The sequence below is a fragment of the Abramis brama genome, assembly GCF_963993115.1.
Source record: "Abramis brama genome assembly, chromosome: 3".
Lineage (NCBI taxonomy): Eukaryota > Metazoa > Chordata > Actinopteri > Cypriniformes > Leuciscidae > Abramis > Abramis brama.
In genome coordinates, this window is record NC_139965.1 from 33,342,532 (window position 1) to 33,363,134 (window position 20,603).

The window sequence follows — 20,603 nt, forward strand, 5'->3', positions numbered from 1 at the left end:
TATTCTAAGTAGCCTAAAGGAGATGATACACAGGGCAACTTTTTGAGCAATGTTGCTAGGCAATCTTGCCGAGTGATTGTTGCTTGGGCACTTTCCCTTTTTTTTTTTTTTTTAAATGGGCAATACATTTCTATCTGGATAATTTAGATCGGTCGTGGGCCCTGTGTCTCATCTGGTTGCCCGTTGACGGCAACATTGCCCAAAAAGTTGCCCTGTGTATCATCACCTTGACGTCGTCATACTCAGATTCTAGTCAGAATATGAGTCTGATACTGCTCCATTGGGCTGTGATTAAGCGTATTTCAACCGAACCAGGAAAGAAAATACCTCTTTCTAATTAGATAGACCTACAACCAATGAGAGCAATGGAGTGTGATGTATGTTCTTCATTCATCTTTCCGATCGACAAATTCCTTGATCGAGGTTATCTGTTCCTCTTTTAAAATTAATGCGCTATCGATATTTACTTTAACAAATGCGATGGCGGAATCTACACATCTCAATTCTCCAGCGACAGCTTTCCTTCTTGTAAACGAATTCAACCCAAGCGCTCTTTGGTGACGTGGATGATTATGTTACTGTTGATCATCTGTCCATAATCGTATAAAGCCTGCCCTGACAATTTGATTGGTCCGAACAGCTCTGGTTCGAGCATAGTTGCTCCACAACGTAACAATCCCAAACCGAACTTCCCGACCTCAAATATTGTGAACTCAAAAGTTCGGCTGGCATCCAGGCAATATTCTATGGTTTTCCATTAACGGAATAATGATAGATAGATGAATACCATTTAGCGGGCACAAGGAGGCTGGAAATGAAGTCTTTAGCTTCTTCTGACACATTCTCAAATGCCTCTGCGTCAAATTCCCATTTGGCGTGCAGAATGTTGTTCATTGTTTCTGTGTCATTGTCACCCATGAATGGAGAAAGGCCACTCAAGCTGAAAAAAGAAAAAGAAAAGAAATCACAGGGAGTGTGAATAACCCAGAAAATCTGTTAACCCTTAGTTCTGACCTAAATAATTAGGAACTAAAAAGGTGCATTTACACCTCTGTACCATTCTGTTCTACTTTTAAAATGTTCATATTGGAGCACTGCAAATATTGTTGTCTTCTCACGATTAATCAATTGTATTTGTATTTTTGCTCATTAGTAGGCTATGCTTTGGTTAAAATCTTCCATTTAATGAATAAATGGTGAATGGTGAAGTGAATGTCATTTCTATATATTCTAATACATTTTCTCAACATTTCAAGTTGTATAAATTAGTTAATTTATTATGAATGAACAAGTTAACAGTTAATAATTGATACTTAATGCATGAATTAATGTTCATACTAAACATACTAAACCTTGTTGTAAAGTGTTAGTGAACAAATATGAAATATTTCATATGATAGTCATCATTTACTCACCCTCAAGTTGTTTCAAACCTGTATGAATTTCTTTCTTCTGCTGAACACATAGGAAGATATTTTGAAGAATGTCGGTAACCAGACAGTTGATGGACCCCACTGACTTCCATAGTAGGAAAAAAAATACTATGGAAGTCAATGGGGTCTATCAACTGTTTGGTTACCAACATTCTTCAAAATATCTTCTTTTGTGTTTAGCAGAAGAAAGAATTACAGATTTGAAACAACTTGAGGGTGAGTAAATGATGACAGAATTTTCATTTTGAAATGAACTATTCATTTAATACAATGAATGCTGGAGACTTCTGGATGTTCAGTTCTTAGAGAAGTGTGAAGTAGGTTAAACACATATTCTCTGGATGGGCAAGCCCTAAATCTCCACCAACAGCTGTCAAGTAATTGATTCATTCATTGAGGCTTGACCACTATTGGCCAGAGCAGTGGGTCATCTATGGCCAGTACAGCAGCACTGCTCATGTAGAGCAGAGTGATGAGTGCACAGGACCAGACATGGGACATTGTGTTTGTTTGTGTGTATAGGATTTTGTTTGTTTGTATGTTTGTTTGTTTTTTTGACAGCATCAGAGCAGCAGGATTAGTAACATGCTTTCTGAGCTGTACGGCACTGGTGCCCTTTTATCAGGGCTCTATTGATTGATGAGGGCTCTTAGAAGAGCCCTCTAAAGCTTTCATATGCGTTCCATTTGCATTTGGCTTTTGATCTCTCTGATATTTCACTCAAGAGTCTACGCCACGTGCAATTCAGAGTATGAAGAAAGTGAAACTTCTATAATGCATAAATCATCAAATAATAATTCATACTTTATGAATGTCGATTCTGACTCTTTAATGGCAATTTTACAGATTCTGTTAAAATTTGGAAGTTCTATTAAAATTTGTAGATCTGCCTTACTGCCTAGTTGCGTACTCACAGCATGTATGTGATGACACCAACACTCCACATGTCTGTAGGAAATGACACAAAGTCATAGTTGACAACTTCTGGTGCCAGGAACTCTGGGGTTCCAAAGTTGACCTTCAGCTTTTCTCTGGGTCTATACCTGGTGGGAGGGACAAACACATTTTTGTTTTTGGATCCTGTATCATTCCCATATGAAAAACCAAACCCAAACTCACTAACTCACAACCAAAACTGATTCAACAAAACCTTGCCAATGAAAACACCAGGTCAGCTAAGAATCTAGAAGTACTTTTTGACTTAAATTAGCTGAGCATCAAAGACCACAAAACAAAGAGTTCAGTTCAGTTATGTGTTTTTGCACTCTGGGATCCCAATGATCCCAGTTGCAGGCCACATGCATTCCTCAACTCAACATATCAAAATAGTCACTGGATCTGTACCTCTACCTCCACACACATCTGCAAATTTGTGAGGTGCATATAAGAGATTTAAAATCACTTTCCCAAACATTTACATTCAATGTACCTCAGTGGTATAACAATCTTCCCAACTCCACCAAAATGAATCCCTCTCCTGTCACGGTTCATGAATTCACTGTTTTCTTCGTGTCTCGTGTATTTGTTGTTCTGTGTGTGTGGGTGTGTGTGAGTGGGCGTTACCGCTCGTTACAGCTGATCAGCGCGCCAGCTGATCTCATTCCCCGCACCAGCTGCTGCCAATTCACCTATAAGTTCTCATCGCACTCTCCTCTCTTTGTCAGATCGTTGTTTGGTGTCCTCAGTGTGTGTGTGTGTGTGTGTGTGTGTGTGTGTGTGTGTGTGTTTTCATCGTGTGCCCGTCTTCAGTCTTGTTCCTGGTTCGAGTTCCTGTTCGGTGTCTTCGTGGTTCGTCTCGTCTGGATATTCACCTGCACTGGATTCACCGTCACCACTCTGCACCAGCACGCTGACCGTCTAGTCCCTGCGCCACCAGCCCACCCGAGTTTCTGAACTGTTTGTGTCTTTTGACCAACCAAATAAAAGTTTACTTGCATCCTTGCTTCAGCTTTGTGTTTTATGACAGAACTATCTGACCAAGCGATGGAAGCAGCAAGCGAACCCTCTTCTCCTCTGGAGGAATTCATCAAGTCCAGCATTTCACGGATGGATACCCAGGAAAGGAACGTGAATGAGTCGGGTCGGGCTATTCAAGCTCTTGTGGCGCAGGTGTCCAAGCTCACCCAGCAATTACAACATCTGCGAGTTCCCACTGCGCCACCCACATCGTCCGCTCCCCCCGTACCACCAGAGAGCGTCTCCCAGTCAGAGCCCCGCCTACCTGTTCCTGAGCCATACAACGGTGAGCCAAACTATTGCAGAGCATTCCTAACACGCTGTTCAATGCATTTTTCTCTGCAGCCCAGGACCTTTGCCAGTGAACGAAGCAAGGTGGCATTTGTGCTCACGCTACTGACTGGGAGGGCAGCGCTATGGGGGACGGCGGTGTGGGAGAACCAAGATCCATGCTGTGCCTCGTTCCAGACACTCTCCGCCGAAGAGAAGCGGCACGGATTCTCGCGGACCTCGAGCAAGGCGAAAGATCTGTATCTGATTACTCTATCGAGTTCCGGACTTTGGCGGCAGAGTGTCAGTGGAACGAGGAGGCGCAGTGGGATATGTTCCTGCATGGGCTGGCTGACCGCGTCCAGAGAGAGATTTATGCTCTGTACTTACCCACTACACTCAATGAGTTGATCGAACTGGCACTTTGTGTGGATTCCCGACTCTCCCGAGTCGAACGTCGGATGTTACCCGCTTGTGTTTCTGGAGCGGCTGAGACTTTGCGAGCCAGCGACGGGGACGCGGTCAGCCCCGTCTACGATCACGAGCCCATGCAGGTCGGGCGAGCTCGGCTTTCCCGGGAGGAGAAAGAAAGGCGGAGATCCCAGGGCCTTTGCCTTTACTGTGGCATGGCAGGACATTTTGCTTTTAACTGCCCGGTAAAAGGGACAAGCCCGGCAGTAAATCTGAGGCTACTGTCGGGTGGGATCTCCGCTGAGAAGACCTCATCAACATCTACGCTCCTCCCGGTAAGACTAAGATGGTCAGCCCACACTCACGACTGTCGAGCACTACTGGACTCCGGGGCAGAGGGTAACTTCATGGACTACACATTCGCACTCAAGATTCAGGCTCCCCTTCTACCCCTCACCCCTACCATCGCAGTTCACGCTCTCAACGGCCAAGCTCTTCCCACCATTTCATTCACCACTGGACCCATCACACTCATAGTATCTGGCAACCACACCGAAACCACTTCCTTCTACATTCTGGACTCCCCCCTCGCACCCATCGTTTTAGGACACCCCTGGCTCATTAAACACAATCCCAAAATAGACTGGCAGCAGAGATCAGTGTTGGAGTGGAGCAGTAAATGTCATGAGTCCTGTCTTGTGTCTGCTTGTTCGTCTGTTTCTGTTTCTGCGTTTCAGGAGGAAGCAGTGGATTTGTCAAACATGCCCACGGAGTATCAAGACCTGAAGGAGGTGTTCAGTAAGTCTCGTGCTGCTTCTCTCCCTCCGCATCGTCCCTATGACTGTGCTATAGAGTTACTGCCAGGTACGTCTCCGCCTAAGGGCAAGTTATATTCACTTTCTGTTCCAGAAAGAGAGGCTATGGAGAAATATATTTCTGATTCTCTAGCAGCAGGGTTCATCCGTCCCTCCTCTTCTCCAGCGGGGGCGGGGTTCTTTTTTGTGGGGAAGAAGGACGGATCCCTGCGACCTTGTATTGACTACCGGGGGCTGAACAGCATCACGGTAAAGAATACTTATCCTTTGCCGCTGATGTCTTCAGCCTTCGAGAGGTTGCAAGGAGCGTCGATCTTCACTAAATTGGACTTGCGTAATGCTTAGCATTTGGACCGCATCAGGAAGGGGGATGAATGGAAGACTGCTTTTAACATCCCCAGGGGGCACTTTGAATACTTGGTCATGCCCTTCGGCTTGTCCAACTCCCCAGCAGTCTTCCAGGCACTCGTCAACGACGTGCTGCGAGATATGGTCGATCAGTTCATATATGTCTACCTGGATGACATATTGATTTTTTCTTCTTCTCTCCAGGAGCACGTGCAGCACGTTCGACGAGTGCTTCAGAGGCTGCTAGAGAATGGGCTTTTTGTCAAGGCGGAGAAATGCGCTTTTCATGCACAGTCTGTTCCTTTCTTAGGGTACATTGTGTCGTCTGAAGGAATGCGTATGGATCCTGAGAAGGTTAAGGCTGTGGTGGATTGGCCAAGTCCAGATTCCCGTAAGGCCCTACAGAGGTTTCTGGGGTTCGCCAATTTCTACCGGCGGTTCATTCGCAATTTCAGCCAACTAGCCTCGCCTCTGACCGCCTTGACCTCCCCCAGAACTACGTTCAGGTGGTCAGACGCAGCTGAGGCTGCGTTTGCCAAACTGAAAGGCCGCTTTGTTTCAGCCCCCATCTCAGTTACCCCTGATCCATCACGTCAGTTCGTGGTGGAGGTCGATGTGTCAGAGGTGGGGGTAGGTGCAGTGCTATCTCAACGTTCTCCTACAGACGACTCTCTCGTACCGCCCGGGTTCCAAAAACATCAAACCCGATTCTTTATCGCGCATTTTTGACCGTTCCGATCGCCCGTCTACTCCCGAGTGCATTTTTCCGGAGACCCTAATTATCTCCAGGGATTACGGGATTACGGTCCGACGTTATTCAGTGGGGGCATTGTTCCAATGTGGCTTGTCATCCAGGAGTCAGTCGCACTACATCTTTAGTCAAGCAACGATTTTGGTGGCCATGTATGGCTCACGACGTTCACAGTTTTGTTTTGGCTTGCTCAGTTTGTGCCACTGGTAAGACTTCCAATCGACCCCCAGATGGGCTCCTTCAACCGCTGCCGATCCCTTCGAGACCCTGGTCCCATATCGCACTAGATTTTGTCACCGCCCTCCCACCCTCTCAGGGTAACACGATAGTTTTGACCGTGGTGGACCGGTTCTCGAAGGCGGCTCATTTCATTCCCTTGCCCAAATTGCCCTCAGCCAAGGAGACAGCGTTAACAGTCGTTAACCACGTCTTTCGGTTACATGGCCTCCCGACGGACGTGGTTTCCGACAGAGGACCCCAATTCGTGTCCAAATTTTGGCAAGAGTTTTGTAGATTACTGGGTGCGACTGTTAGTCTGTCCTCAGGGTTTCATCCCCAGAGCAATGGCCAAACTGAGAGAGCCAACCAGGATTTGGAGAGAACGTTGCGATGTCTGGTCTCCAAGAATCCTTCCTCATGGAGCCAACAACTGTCAATGGTGGAGTACGCCCACAATTCGTTACCAGTGTCATCTACGGGCCTATCTCCGTTTGAGTGTAGTCTAGGTTACCAGCCACCAATTTTTCCTAGTCTGGAAACTGAAGTCGCGGTCCCCTCCGCTCACGCTTTCGTCCAGAGGTGTCATTGCACTTGGACTAGAGCCCGCGAGACTCTACTCCAAGTGGGAGCGTGCACCAAGGCCAAGGCCGATCGCCACCGGTCTAGGCCTCCCGTATACGTCGTTGGTCAAAAAGTGTGGCTTTCTACCAAGAACATTCCTCTCCGTTCCGTCTCTAATAAACTTGCTCCCAAATTTATCGGCCCATTCACTGTCACCAAGATCATTATCCCGGTGGCAGTCCGCCTCAAACTCCCTCCAGTGTACAGGAGGATTCATCCCGCCTTCCATGTTTCCAAAATAAAACCCGTGTTTCGTTCTTGTATTAATCCGCCTGTCCCGGTTCCCCCCCCGCCGCGACTCGTAGAAGGGGAACCTACATATTCGGTTAATCGTATTCTGGACTCAAGGCGGAGGGGACGCGGGTTCCAGTACTTGGTGGACTGGGAAGGTTACGGTCCGGAGGAGAGAAGTTGGGTGCCTGCTAGAGACATCCTGGATCACTCCCTTATTGATGATTACAATCGACAGGTAAGGGAGTCTGGGGACGCCAGGAGGCGTTCCTAGGAGGAGGGATACTGTCACGGTTCATGAATTCACTGTTTTCTTCGTGTCTCGTGTATTTGTTGTTCTGTGTGTGTGGGTGTGTGTGAGTGGGCGTTACTGCTCGTTACAGCTGATCAGCGCGCCAGCTGATCTCATTCCCCGCACCAGCTGCTGCCAATTCACTCACCTATAAGTTCTCATCGCACTCTCCTCTCTTTGTCAGATCGTTGTTTGGTGTCCTCAGTGTGTGTGTGTTCATCGTGTGCCCGTCTTCAGTCTTGTTCGTGGTTCGAGTTCCTGTTCGGTGTCTTCGTGGTTCGTCTCGTCTGGATATTCACCTGCACTGGATTCACCGTCACCACTCTGCACCAGCACGCTGACCATCTAGTCCCTGCGTCACCAGCCCACCCAAGTTTCTGAACTGTTTGTGTCTTTTGACCAACCAAATAAAAGTTTACTTGCATCCTTGCTTCCGCTTTGTGTTTTATGACATCTCCACTTTCAGAAAACACACAACTCCCCTGTGAGGACCTGACTCTGTACTTTTCTCACTCTGTTCTTTTCTTTTGTAATTCTTTGAGCAATTCTGGTACTTTGCATTGTGCCACTTCTCAGTTGTATGCATTGCTTTTGTTGTAGTTTTTCTCATTTCTAAGTCACTTTGGATAAATGAAAAAAATTTAAACCAAAAATCCCACACCGGTGCTTTACTTGCACACAAAAATTCTTACCTTTGCCAGTTACTAACAGTTACAAGGCACAGTACATTTTGATGACTTTGTAAGGACTCAGATTGTTTTAATGGAGCTTTAAAGCTCAAAGTAAACAAAGCTCTCAAAAATGATCACACATGAAGGAATGTGACTGTAGTCATGGTGACAGCACAGTGGTGTGAATCAGAAGACATGATGCCAGCTATAAACACATACTTTGTTTTATGTGTGAAATTAGGGACATAATTACCCAAGACTGAGAAAAGCGCTTCTTTTGTAGACTTAAAAAATATGAGATATCAATAAGTCTACTATTTAATAACAAGATAATTTAATGAAGTCTGCTTACTTACTTTCTGGCGAGTCCAAAGTCAATGATCTTGATCTGATTGCCTGTGGTGTTCACACATAAGATATTTTCTGGCTATATTGCAGAAAATAAAAATGTATATGAGAAAGAAATAAGAGAGATTTAAAATACATTTAAACTGATTATTAATTCTAAGACAGTAACAACATAAAAAAAGTATTTAAAACTAAATACAGGATTCAAATGTATTGTTATGGCCGGGGTATAGGGGTACAACATCCTATAACATTGTATGCATTCCATATTCCTATACACAACATGCTAACAACAACACAAGGCACAAGCCCACTGGCAGTGTGCTAATTCAAATGTGCGACATTCAGACTGCTGATGTTGACATACATGGGTGATTCATTGGTGGATTTTTCCATAGAGATACCCGACACTAAATGCACTGCTAATCCCTTTAGTATCACATTATAACATTCAGTGCGGTGTGTGGAGTTTACCTTAAGATCTAAATGGAGAATGTACTGCTGGTGAAGGTACTGAACCCCCTCACAAATCTGCCTGGTAAACACAATGGCATCCATCTCCGTCAGCTGGTAATTCTCATCAATGATTCGGTCAAACAATTCACCACCTTCCACACTGAAATAACAAACCATCACAAATTAACTCCTCTCTTTTAGTTCAGTCTATTTGGACATGCATATTGAAATTAAGTGGCTTAATCCATGTGGGTGCCAGTAGTTTTAAATGCTAAAACAAAGCTGAATTTTGATACTCGTTCCTTGTTGTGGTACCTTCATATAACAATATCCATCTTCCAAAAATCTTCATCATTTATAGTTATGTCTTGTATTACAAATATTGTAATATACAAATATTTGCCGCTATATCATACAAATAAAAGCTTAAATTCAATACCATAAAAAATAAAATAATTTAATTTGTGGACAAGACATGAAGATGACACACACACCAAAGTGGCATGTGTGGGAGCTCTATGTTCTTGTGACAGAATGTGAGGACCAGGCCAGGAGAGAAAATTTGCTTTGCAAATGAGGCCTGATGAATACTGTCCAAAGCCACTAATCAGCCTGAATTAACAGTTAAAATGATCATTTAGAACAATAGCTATTAAATATATTCTTTTTTTGCAGAACTTGTTTATTTTTAGAATTAGAGCTATTTAATCTAACCTTTCTAGTACTTGGAAACAATCATTCTGATTTGAACTAAGATCTATCTGTGGTTTACTTACTATTCCATAATGAGTGTGAGGTTAGTCCGAGACTCGAAAGCATCATACAGCTGAATCAGATTCACATGGTTTAACTGGTTCATAACTCCAATCTCATTTTTCACTTCATCCTGGAATGAAAGCACAAATAAATAAATAATTCCAAAGCAAATGCATTTTTAATCTGCAACAGCTTTCTAAAGCCTATATTTTAAGGTTTTGAAATGGTGTTGTTATTACTCTCAAAATGATAATAGCGGCAGTGTTAAAAAATTAGGTCATTAGTAAGAGAGAAGCTTTTTCAGAAATTAAATTGCACAGTTAAATAGCTTGAAGTGAATTTGCAATGACTGAATTGGGTATAGCAAAAACAAGCGTTTCGGAATGGGGGCTTGACAGCCTTTGCCAACCCTGTAATTGTCTGCCCTAGTTACTCTCTTCCTGTCCTCCATTCTCTGACCCACAAAAAGCATTCAATTATCCCATATGAAGCTTCTCTGTCTCTCTCTGGCATACACTGGAGCAGACGGCACGTGCCGCAGGAATGGCACATCATGTTGCCACTAAGAAGGAGCATTTCGAAATGCAAATGAAGCTTAGAGAGATTAAGTGTATGTACACTGTATGTGATTGTGTGTTGAATTCTTTTACTCCTTTGACATTTGTGTCGAGTGGCAGAAATTAAAACGAGAGAGTGAAAATTATCTGCATTTGTCCATTCCTGTCTGATTACTCTCTAATGGTGGCAACAGATGGCATTGCATTGAGGGCAAGTGCTGCTTATGACAGAAGTGCCATCATTATATGTAATTATCAGCACTTGTTGAAGCATGGAGGATGAAGGGAACAGATAAAAGTAGTACATGCTATTCTGTGCAAAGAAAAGATTTATATTTCACATTACACTGTATATACAGTGTAATGTGAAATATAAATCTTTCGTTGCCAAGTAAGACATGTTCCTGGATCAACATATTTTACTGATCCTGGAACAACATTCTTGTCCCAAAATTTTGTCCTAATCCTATCCCTACCCCTAATTCTAAACCTACCCATAAGTTATCCTTAAAATCAGAGGGAAGTGATAGGTGAATAACACTAATGTAAAAGCACCTGACCCTGGTTGTAAGCCTAAACTTGACATAAACTTTAAACTTGTCCCTCAAATCTGACTGATTGATTGGAATGTTGTTTCAGGATCAACACAGATACTGAAGGAACATCTTGCACTTGGTGAAATGATGTTCACCATATAAATATTGTGTTGAAAGTATGCATTGTTTTTAATGCAGATACTAGAAACAACATGCGCTTCCATATCCTTGAGGGACTATGGGTGTTATTATGTTATTTGCGAGAGGGCAAGTGTCTGTGTGTGAATGTGTGCGTATTTGTTCATATGCTCATGTGCAGAACTGTCAGCAGTTGTCAAGGAAATGTTCTCATAAAGCATCCTAACAGGAACAGAGTGATGGACAGATTGGAGTGGGAGGGGAGAGAAAGACAGAGCAAGGGGGGTAAACATGTTTGAAATGCTAATGCTTATGCATGTTTTGTACTCACCCTCTCTTTCATTCCCCGGACCTTTATAATTTTAGCAGCAAGCATAAGACCAGACGACAACTCTGCACACTTGTGTACCTGTCCAAAACGGCCTCTGCAATAGCACACGTAAACACAGATTTCATTTAATGGATTATGGACATCACTTCAACCTTTGTGAAAGTTATGTCACTATCTGCTGCTGTTCTTCTCACTCTGCACTTACTGGGCTGCCTATTTATTTGGAACTGTGTTTCCATGGGGTGAGATTGCGTGTTTATGTCAAGATGGCTGCTGCTGTGGCTGAAAATAATACCAATGCACCAGCTCAACACCTGCCTAAAATAAACTCTGCCGATGATGAGTCAAAAACAAGCCAGTGCTTACTTATTTGTGGCGTATGTGGAACAAGAGTGGAGAGGGGGTGCAAATGAGCCCTTGTCTGCGTGTACCAGTCATTCAACTCATGCTATATGTTCCATCTGCCGGTCCTGGAGAAAGAGTCCCCAGCCCCCCAGCTACTCCCCACAACCTAATCTGCTGCACTAATGTCAGCATGTCAGATATAACTGGGAAGAAACAATATACAGATAGTGCAATAGATTGGCTAAATGTTAGCCAATATCAGATAAGTATTATCAAAATATTTTAGTTTTCACTGTTTCACTGTTTTCACTGTTTCACCAATTCACAAAACAAACTGAATGCATACAAAGAATTGGATGACTAGTAATTTCCTACAACTAAATTCTGGAGAAAAAACCCTGAGATTTTAAATATTGGACTAAAAAAGTCTGCACATAATAACCTGGAATACTCTCTAACACTTTATTTAGTATTCGTCATCAGTTGGGAACCTGGGTGTGCTCTTTGATAGCAGTATTTCATTTCAAAGCCACATTTCTACTTTCTAGCATTTGCAAAACCTTGTTTTTCCATCTTAAAAATATTTCTAAATTATGACATATGCTCTTAATGACAAATGCTGAAAGTTAGTTAATGCTGTCATGACCTCAAGGCTAGATTATTGTAATGCTCACCTGGGTGGTTGCCCTGCGTGCTTAATAAAAAAAACTTAATCTGGTCCAAAAAGCAGCAGCTGGTTCTTACAAGAAGTATGACCATACTAGCCTGTTTCCGTCAACACTGCATTGGCTCACTATTAAACATCTCATACATTTTAAAATCTTGTTGATTACTTATAAAGCCCTGAATTGTTTAACTCCTCAGTACTTGAGAAAGCTCTAACACATTATAGTCACATCTATTGCAATCTCAAAATTCTGGCCAATCGATAATACCTAGAATATCAAAATCAACTGCAGGCGGTAGATCCTTTTCCTGTTTAGCACCCAAACTTTGGAATAGTTTTCCTAGTATTGTTCGAGAAGCAGACACACTCTGTAAGTTTAAATCTAGACTAAAAACACATCTCTTTAACCTGGTATACACATAGAACATTATACATTTCTATGATTCAAATCCCTTAAAGGATTGGTAGGCTGCATTAATTAGGTCAACTGGAACTGGGAACACTTCCCACAACATCCGATGTACTTATTACATTGTAAGAGGAATGGTATCTATGCTAACATTAGTCTGTCTGTCTCATTCTTATCCAGAGGTTACCATAGTCAGCCATATCTGTTCCCTATCCGTATCTATATTAACTGAACTGAGCTGGATAATGACATAATTAATGAAATTTACACAGTTATTAAACCAAACTGAATCAACACTGTTTTCAAATGAAGAATGGCAGTCTTTTTAGAACTTCTTAACAGCAGAATTGAATTCAGTTTGCATCGAATCATTATTTTCTTGTTGATCACTGTAAAGCTGCTTTGAAACTATCTGTATTATATAAAGCGTTATAAAAATGAAGGTGACTTGACATAACTTGACTTGATTACACACAGGTTAAATTAAGCAAGTAGTATTAAATGGTTTTGATAATTCAACAAAATACGAAAATTCTGTCATCATTTACTCACCCTCATGTCGATCCAAACCTGTATAATATTTTGTCTTTTGTGGAGCGTAAAAGTTTGGTTCTAACATTCTTCAAAATATCTTCTTTTATGTTCCACAGAAGAAAGCAAGTCATACAAGTTTGAAACAACTCAAGTAGCCTAAATGATGACAGAATTTAAATTTTGGGGTAAACTAATGTGTTTATCCATTAGCACATGGACTCACCCGCCCAGCACATCATTGGGGTTGACTGCGTAATATGAGTTCATGGGAACCTGCTTGGCACTGACGATGCGATGCTCAAATGGAGCTGGAAGAGGTGGACTGTCATCTAGAAAACAAATATCAGTATGCTGGTTTTATTGAACACTACAAGCTGTATAGTTCTAATTACAAATTATTGATTTTAAGTTTAAGTTTAAAGCCTAACTGATCATTTTTGTCACATGATGTTTACTGGTTTCCAGTATCATTGTTCATTACATGCTGTCCACTGTTTGCTCATCTTCTAAAACATATTTGCTCAGATAACATGCATGACTGCTCATGACATGCATACATTGCTGTCAATGCCTTTTCCAGTGTAGGGTTGGGAACCAAGTATCGGTTCTTATTTATTAGCCGGTTTTACAGTTATAACCAGTTGTTTTTAGTGAATCACTGGCTCAACCAGTGTAGTCCAACTCCCAAACTAATTACTCTTATGAGACGGTTATTTTTAGTGAATCAAAACCACATTGCAGTGTAATCTGACTCCCAAATGAATGACTCATGAGATGATTATTTTAGTAAATCATTCATAGTAGGGGTGTGCAGTGGATACAATATCTGTATCTGTAACAATCGCAAAATTATTCGTATCTGTATTCGGATAAAACCGGAAGTGGGTGGAGCTTTACCCGGAAGTTTGTACAATTACTTGAGAAGACCGTTATTTCTCTTCTTATTTATTTTTTTACAGTTATCTGTTTTCTTCGTAGTTATCACCGAACATGTATGCCTTGTATAACTGATTACATATTTTTTTTATTACGATTATAAAATTTATTTAAATATCTTCTAACAGTCGGAGCTGGTAGCAGAGCAATGCGAGTGATTCAGGTGTAATTCGGTTGTGCTTCGGGTGACACGAGGTTCGAGTCCAGGCTCGAGGAACTTTCTGATCCGATAATTAAATATTTAATTAACTTCTAATTAAAACAATAATACTAAATGATAAATAAAATAAAAAAATAAAAGCTGAACAAATTATAAAGAATATACTTCCCAGCTAGCAAAAGTCATCTATTAGACGTTGAATAGACATAAATCTTCAACGTCTAATTACGACTTTTCAACGTCTTGATGGAATATGTAAAACTCCTTAAATTTATTCAAGATAATAATGAACATGGTTTGGTAGTTTGTTTTTCTCCGTTATTTTAGCATGTGACTTATCCTGTCTTAGATTATAAGTTGAAAACATAGATGATCAGTTGAAAACACGTAGTCAAACAGTCCGGCCGAAACTACTTAGCTGAAATCACGTCGTAAACCAGTCCAAGGCGGACCGACTTATTTTCAACCATATTTCAACGTTGAAAGACGGTAATTGTTTAGGCTACTGGGTAGCGTAAATGCCGTCTCCAGAAAAGAATGAGACAAAGAAATATCATGTAGCCTAGCTTATCATATCATAGGCTACAAAGTAGCCTAGTAGAAAATGTATATGCATCTTAGACTTGATTATGGGCTACAAATTTGGTTTCTGGGAGATGGAGACGCGCAGAGACGGCAATGCACTGTTTGATTTGCAATCGTGCATGTGTGCTTATTACATTCATTCGTTCATTCGTGTATCATTTAAATAGTCATATCAAGTAGTAGATAGGGAAGATCTTACCGATAGGGAATGTGAAGGTGACGTCACGCCGTGTTGCATCATGGGTCCGCCGCCATATTTACAGGATCGCGCCCTATCCCGCTCTACCCGCTGTATTTGAATTCGTGTGTTGGAGGCTGTGTTTGGATTTTCTGTCGAGATTTTAATAACAGCGATATGGTTGGTCAGTGCTGCTCGATCAAGAACTGCCATAGCAGGTCACACGATCGTTCAGGGAGGAAACTGAACAATGGAATACGTTTTCTATCAAGTCCTATTGTACCGCATTTTGGTTGTAGTTCCACCAGAGTTCCACTGGGGGTGATCGCCCATGAGTGCAAAATGAATGGGAGTCTATGGATCTAGACGGCTAAATTTGTCTCTTTCACCCGATTGCCGTTGAGAAATCTCAGATTTGATGGTAGGTTATGCAAGTTCAACATGGGTTATAGGTCGAAAGTTGAATGAACGGGTACTTATGTCCTTTCGATTTCTTACAGGTTGAGTTGTTGTTGCCCAAAACACGCTAGCATTCTGCTAATGAACGCTGATTGGTCAGTGAAGGACTGATTACGACCAGACATACCACTTGATGGCATCGTGGCATCCGAAGCGGGACCAGAATGTTAAGGCGGACTTTTTCGACCAAGTTTTTTTTTTCAACGCAGCAACTTTTTTTTTTGGTTGCTGGCACTTTTATCTGCCTATGGTTATGTATGTACTAAGTATGAAAATAAACTGAATTTGAGTACTTGTTGTGTTATTCTTGTGCTAGGAAATACAGGATACATATGGTATGGTATAGTATTGCCACCTTAAAAAAAACAACAACAACCAATGTCCCGCTCAATAGTGCTAAATATCAATACAAATTGAAAAAGGAGAAAAATGCCTCGCAGGTGTGCAATGATAAATTGTTCTAATAGTGGGCAAAGGGTTGTCCTATTTCTCGAGAGAAAAGAAAGTGCAGAGCGCAAAAGCACCAAAGTGACTGAAGGATTGCCGTAAGCAGTATCTCTTGTCGTACGATGTGTATGACGTCATTGACAATTTAAAAGATTTTTAAAGCAAATAAGTGACTCTAAAAAATCTAACACCCAGCAATGTGTAATTTTTTTGCATCTCCTTTTGAAAACAACATTCAAATTACTAGGCATAAAATTATATCCTGAGAAAAGTGGATTTTGAGGGGTATAGCTCCATAGACCTCCATTCATTCTGCACTCGTCCTGTGAGCGCCCTCATATGGAACCAGAGTGGAACTGCAACCAGTTCAGAAGCCGGAAGTTTACTGAGAGTGGAAGTTCTCGCCTTATTAGACATTCTCTGATAGGACTCATTTGTTCACCACACCGGCGAAAAGGTAAACAGAGATTGTGCCTGTAAACATGGCGCCCACGTCCCATAATGCAACACTGCGTGACGTACCTTCACATTCCCTATAGAGCTGGTAAGTCCCGCCCATCCGTAAAACCCCAAGTGGACCTCTAGGTTGAAAAATCGTCAATGCAAGTGAATGTGAGAAAATAATTATTTTCTGATCCCGTTTGAATTGTGCCATGAATATGAACATATGTTGTCTGTTAATTTTTCATGTTACGAGTTTGACAGTATATTGTATGATTCTTTGGCAGTTGTGGAAAAGACATAACGAGAAAGACTACATGTCGCCTATGTGACGTCACCCCATAACACATTTTCCCTCCACTTGTCAAATCACGGTGCTAATGCTGCGATAATCTATGGAGACAGATCGAGATGCCTGTGTGTTTTGTACCCAAATGTCACCATTCAAACCAAATGGGCTGTTCTTTCTTCAGATTCCCGTCTGATGTAAAAACTAGTTGTAGTCCACAAAGTGCTCTCACACAAAGTCTAACCGTATCAAACTTCTACCCGCTAAATTGTAGCATTCTTCACACGAAAAATTATATTAAAAATTCACAGACAACATATGTTCACATTCATGGCAAAATTCAAACGAGACCAGAAAATAATTATTTTCTCACATTCACTTGCATTGACGATTTTTCAACCTAGAGGTCCAGTGGGGTTAGCGGAAGGGGCGGGACTTACCAGCTCTATAGGCTATCACTCTTGATAGAGAGCTGGTTTGTTTTCTGAGAGATGGAGACGCGCAGAGACTGAAACACTGTTTGATTTGTGATTGTGTTGTTAGCCTAATGGCCTAAAGGAATAAGTACGTTTACATGCGCAGTTATAATCAGTTTTAATCAGGTTTTTGTGTAGGCTATAGTCGAGCTACATGAGTGACAGGTCGTGACAACCTCACGGCAGTGAACACGTCATCATAGAAGAGAGGTTGCTGATTAAACATTACGAGGGCATGTGAATTTTAAAAAAATATTGATGTGCATGGAAATTATTTATAAAAAATTTTTTTTTCAATTTTGATTTCATGGTGACTTTAAGGATCCGGAATCATAAATATTTACTTCAAGATTTCCATCCTTAGCTATTAGAGAGTGCATATCAACACAGTTTCACTTCAAGGGATGAATCACTCACCGATGATCAGTAGCTGTGTCTCTGCTTTTCTCAGAGGTGCTGATTTTGCTTTTTCTTCATCAACAAAGGTTGTGTTTTGTGGACTAGGTGCTGCACAGTTCTTTATTGGGTCAGACTCCAAAATCTTCTCAGCAGTTTTATTTTCATTTTTCTTGATAGCTGGTTCAGATCCTGTCTTTCTCTCATCATGTTTTGGCATAGGTGCTACCATCTCTATTGTGTCTTTATGTTGTGACTTAACCTCTGCATCCTTGTTGACAGGCTCTTTGGTGCAGAGTTGAGGTTTGCAAGGAACATCCACCTTCTTCTCCAGCTGTTGTTTCAAAAGGGCCTTGTCACCAACCTGTGAAACCTCTGTCTGTTTATGAGGAACCTCAACCTTCGGCTCCACTTGTTGTCCAAACAGTGTGGGAGTTCCTATCGACTCGAGTGAAGCCTCATCGCCATCCTGTGAAACATCTGCCTGTTCATGAGCCCTGTGAATAATCAAAAGAACAACCATTTGTTCATTTTTCAAAGGTATAACCATGTATGTGAGACCTTGATATATGTAATCAGTTAAAAATATGTAATGGGAATCAGCAAATGCAGCATAGTAGGCATGTAGGTGTCCTTTTAATAATAAGTGTGTTGTCTATGAAATATTATGTGGCTGCATGTGAGAGGCTACTACGAACAACAGCCCAACAAACCCAATAACACAACAAGGTCCTTAACTGGAATGTTTTGTATAAAAATAAATGGCCTAAAACTCATAATGCCTGGCAGGCTGGCAGCATGCATTCAGTCACCACTGCATTGTGTAATCTCAAGACCTTGGCCATTAGTCTAATGAATTATACTTTCCAGCATGCACAACATCCTATTATTTCAGGCAGAGGGTCTTTTGTGCCTCAGTACAAAACATGCAACTAACACATTAAAAATACAGAGCACTTGCAGGTGCATTATCAGCACTCTGCCTTGTAAAACTCTCACGACAGAGGAGAAAGGCATGGCTGTATGATTGTGCCTTATTGGATTTAGGAAGGAGCTGTTCTAGATGTGATATTTATTTTCTGGTCTGTTCAGAGATGTTATTTAGTAATATTCTCAAATGTTATATTTTTCAAAAATATAATACAAAAGTATTATTTTATATTGCAACCTCTTTGACTATTGTTCTGGCCACATTAGCAGGGTTAATTACAATACTCTGTATATGTGAGGTGTCTAATCTCTAATCTTCTATATACTGTAGTTCTTATCTGCTGGAGAAAAGTATAATAGTCTATTAGAGTATTAGTGGCGTCCTCACTGGCATCAGCTGCTATGTAATTATCTCCAAAGGTGGCCAATGACAATGTTCGGTCTTCCGTTATAACCCGTTTCCCTTTCTGCCTATAGTCATTTTTGACACTTTTCTTCTACAGTCTTAGAAAAACCAACATATCATTGACAAAATCCCTTTTAAAATTAGCTTAAATGGCAGCAATTTGTAATTTGTCACCTCTCTTGCTGAAGAGACAAATCTTTTTCCACTTTAGTTGTTGTCACAGTGACACATTCAGCATTAGCTTGTGTGGCGGTTGAGCTATCTGTCTCTTGCTTGGGTACACAATATACGTCAATATCCTCAGCCTCCAGCTGGACTTCAGGACCAAATGTCTGGACCTGCGCAGGTGCTCTGCTCTTCACGGTGACTTCCTTGGCCTTTCGTAAGTCTTTGGAGCTTTCTCCTGTACTAACAGGTATCAGAGGTTCACTTGCTCCTCTAAGGGCTTCAGGAGAAGGTAGGCTGCTGGGATCAGTGGGAACAGTGACCTCTGGCTTCTGCAGCTCAGGCTTAGCTGTGGATAATCACAGAGTCAGGCTAAAACATGGTTTGAAGAACCGTACATTGAAAAGCATGCAGGAAAAGACTCTGACATATCACTTCTCACAAGCTGTCTCTTAATAATACACATTTCTAGTCCATAATCTGCTGAAAATATATTTTATTCATACCTGTAATCACTTCTTTAAACTCCTCCGAAGTCTGTGTGCTCTGGTGGCGGTAACTGTCATCTGGTTTAAAGCTGTTGCCATCTGGTTTGTTTTTCTGTGAAAAAAAAAAATACTTTTGTTGTTGTTTTATGCAGTATTGATAGATTTGAACTTTTTGAACAACAGAAGTGAACGTTTTGTAATAACATATTAACAGAACAGAACTTAGAGAGCCAATTAAATATTCCCTCAAACATTGCATTGGATGTTTTTATGGATTTAATTTGGCAAAGTTAAGATATTTCAATGAGTAATTACATCATTAGATCTTTAAACATTATGTGGGTGTTTGAATTCTAAGAAAACATGATGATGCTGATTATGGTGGAGCAGTATTATAACAGACAACCTGTTTACAGAATGGCACTTATGCAGCTTCATGTTCGCCGCACGACTCAGAGGGCATTTGTCACAAAACATTCCATTTTGTGCTTTTTGGCATTTGCTGCATTAAGTGCTTGGTATAATTACACTGTTTGACAACAGATCTGCTTATTATACACAGTGTGGAAGGGTTCCATTTTCGAGCCTAAGCCAACTATTGTAATTTTACTTGGATACAAAAGCACTTTCACTTATTTTTAAAAGAGATGCAGTCCTTAATTAACAATATAGGCATATGTCTACGTACAACCACTCCAGATAAAAAGAAATGGAATATGTCATCTGACAAGCTGTTCTGAGATAAATTCACATTTACACTGTTCTTAAAGTAGCCTACGTATGATAAAGGTTTGGTTTTAAACTGTGGTTTTGCTATTGCAAAACTGGGTTATAGTCAGTCACCATCAGCTCAGTCACACATCCAGTCTAGGAATTTGAAACACGAGGCCCGTTCAGCCTCATCATAGATAAAATAGCAACCTTGGTAAAAGGTTAGATTGGCTGTAAACTTAACATGCTTGCTAGCAAGAATAGATCAGCCAACAGAGTAAATGGTGGATACAACTGCAGGGACATTTCCCTTTTTTCTTTCTATCTATGAAAGAAAATGGGATTTCTTTGTTGACCATTGTAAATGCATTAGTGTGAACTATGGGGTATTTCTATCTTTGTCATGCAACTCTAAATTATATTTAATTATATTTGATCTGT

General features: G+C 41.2%; 1 protein-coding gene across 2 annotated transcripts in view; it reads right to left on the bottom strand.

The window, feature by feature from the left end:
- mylk3 (myosin light chain kinase 3) overlaps positions 1-20,603 on the bottom strand; it is a 33,919-nt gene that overhangs the window by 4,861 nt on the left and 8,455 nt on the right. For both annotated transcript variants that reach the window (XM_084109549.1, XM_084109550.1), the window contains exons 2-11: positions 19,470-19,563; positions 18,973-19,312; positions 17,484-17,959; positions 13,319-13,424; positions 11,141-11,234; positions 9,599-9,708; positions 8,841-8,982; positions 8,375-8,445; positions 2,348-2,476; positions 788-940 (exon numbers count right to left, since the gene is read on the bottom strand). In XM_084109549.1, the coding sequence (XP_083965675.1) occupies positions 788-940; positions 2,348-2,476; positions 8,375-8,445; positions 8,841-8,982; positions 9,599-9,708; positions 11,141-11,234; positions 13,319-13,424; positions 17,484-17,959; positions 18,973-19,312; positions 19,470-19,563 (1,715 nt within the window). The remainder of the gene's footprint in view (positions 1-787; positions 941-2,347; positions 2,477-8,374; positions 8,446-8,840; positions 8,983-9,598; positions 9,709-11,140; positions 11,235-13,318; positions 13,425-17,483; positions 17,960-18,972; positions 19,313-19,469; positions 19,564-20,603) is intronic.